This window comes from Salmo salar, unplaced genomic scaffold, assembly GCF_905237065.1.
Source record: "Salmo salar unplaced genomic scaffold, Ssal_v3.1, whole genome shotgun sequence".
Taxonomy (NCBI): Eukaryota; Metazoa; Chordata; class Actinopteri; order Salmoniformes; family Salmonidae; genus Salmo; species Salmo salar.
Window position 1 is genome coordinate 16,327 of NW_025549003.1, and position 2,084 is coordinate 18,410.

The 2,084-nt window shown below is 36.4% G+C and overlaps 1 protein-coding gene across 1 annotated transcript; it reads right to left on the reverse strand.

The window, feature by feature from the left end:
• Window positions 1-827: 827 nt before the first annotated feature.
• Window positions 828-1,538, reverse strand: LOC123735053 (trace amine-associated receptor 6-like; the record flags this gene model as incomplete). The annotated part of the gene is made up of 1 exon (XM_045712948.1): window positions 828-1,538. A coding segment is annotated over exon 1 (666 nt), but the record flags the coding sequence as incomplete, so codon positions are not given.
• Window positions 1,539-2,084: the final 546 nt, after the last annotated feature.

Genomic DNA, 2,084 nt, shown 5'->3' on the forward strand with positions numbered 1-2,084 from the left:
CTGTAAATGCCTTACAAATGGTTTATTACTGAACATTATAAAGTGATACACAAAATTGCATATTCTTGCATTTTACCCTCAACTACTTACATACACCATTGAGATAGACTTGGACGTTATCTGATATCATGCAGTATTGAACATTTCAAATTTGGTACACTTGTTTAAGGTGTTGTGTAACAATCAAGCCAGTAGAGGGTGATGTTAAACAAGATATAGAATGACTCATCATTTCCTCAAAATGTACTTTTAGAATACTTACATATTATGTATCATTAAATAACATGGAACAACCACAGACATTGGTATTTGGAATATACAACCCAAAATGACAACAATGTATTTTATAAAACAAGCTTATGCCTTCTTAAACTTTTTCCAAGTCATTCCATCCCAATCCAGCCAAATAATTCTGTATCAACACCATATTAATCTATGTATTGTCAGTGTATTGTTACATGAAAGAACAATTGTGTAACATAACTCTGTCAAACCTATGTTTTTCAAACTTAGAAAAAAATATATAGGTTCTATGAACGCCTTAACTTCAGAGTTAAAATATGTTTAGCTGTCACTTTGAACCATGGATAAAAGAAAGCATAAATGATAGGATTAATTAAAGAATTAGCAAGTGGCAGAAAGCTGATGATGAAGGATAATAAATTGTCACTTAAGAAAGAAAGAAAGAAAAAACAAAATAGAAATGGAAACCAACAACTTAGATATGTGAAAACAACAATAGCTAGAGTTTTTGATGCTTTTCTCTCAGACTTATTTTCCTGTACAGTTTTAACACCAGACACACTGGCAGCCTCTTTTGAAAACACCTTTCTGGCCTGTGATCTGGCCACCACAAAAATTTTCATATAAAGTGTTATAATAATACAGCATGGGACAACCATTGAAATTATGAAGTCAATTATATTGCCCCAAATATATCCTTCACCAGTAAAACATTCATCCAAACACTGACTGGGTGCCTGTACATTTACAATGTCTTTTATAATAGTAGCATCATATATGATAGAACAACACCAGGTAATGGATATACAACACATCACTCTTGTTATTGTTATTTTAGAGTGGTACAATAAGGGATCACACACAGCAACATAGCGGTCAATAGATATCAAGACCAAACTGCCCAGAGATAAAGAAGTACACAAACAACTAATGTAGAGAAGAAACACACAGAAATATTCCCCAAAACCCCAGCATGGTTCCATTATTGCTACAGTCATTACAGGTATCACAATCAGTCCCACCAGGAGATCTGACACAGCCAGAGAGAGGATGAGCAGGTTGGTTGGAGTGTGGAGCTGCTTGAAGTGAGATATGGAGATGATCACCAGTATGTTCAAAAATACTGTAGCTGCTGAAATCAATGAGAAGAAGATGTACAGTGTTATGTAGATAGATGTCGATACCAAAGCCTTTCTGCAAGAAGAGTTTCTGTCTTGAAAACAGTATTGAACCTCTTTATGTTCCTCCATTTGTAATAGAAAATATAAATGCTGATGTCCTCCTGCTCCTGCTTGGTCCTGTTCTTGACCCTGTTAGGTCAGCCTTCTGACAAACTCTGAGCTCTGCCTCTCTATTTATCCCTGAGTTACTGACAGCCACTCCACTCCCCGGAGTCTCTCTGCACACAAAAACATGAAAACATACACAAGTGAGCACAGAATGATGTAATGTATGACAGGATTGTATGTTGCTGTGGCCTGTCCTTTAGACTTCCTGATAGTTAGTTACAAGAGAAAGGGACATTTTCTCAAATCCTGAGCATTTTAATGAGAAAATATATTCTGGGTGATGTCCATGCTCTGTTTGGACCATAATCCACAACCTCAGGAGACATGACGGCACGTCACATGTCAGCTGGCCAGTGTGTAGGAAAGCTGACAGTAGGGAAGTTGATGAGGGCATATGTTTATGCTGTACACGCTTATAGTAAATGAAATAAAAATTGTGGCATTCCATTGAAACATTCCGTAGACTTGTAAAAATGTCCATACAAACTGAATTCTGCATCATACTTCTTAAAGTTGAGGGAGACTTTGGCTCAGTTACATCATGGGGACAAT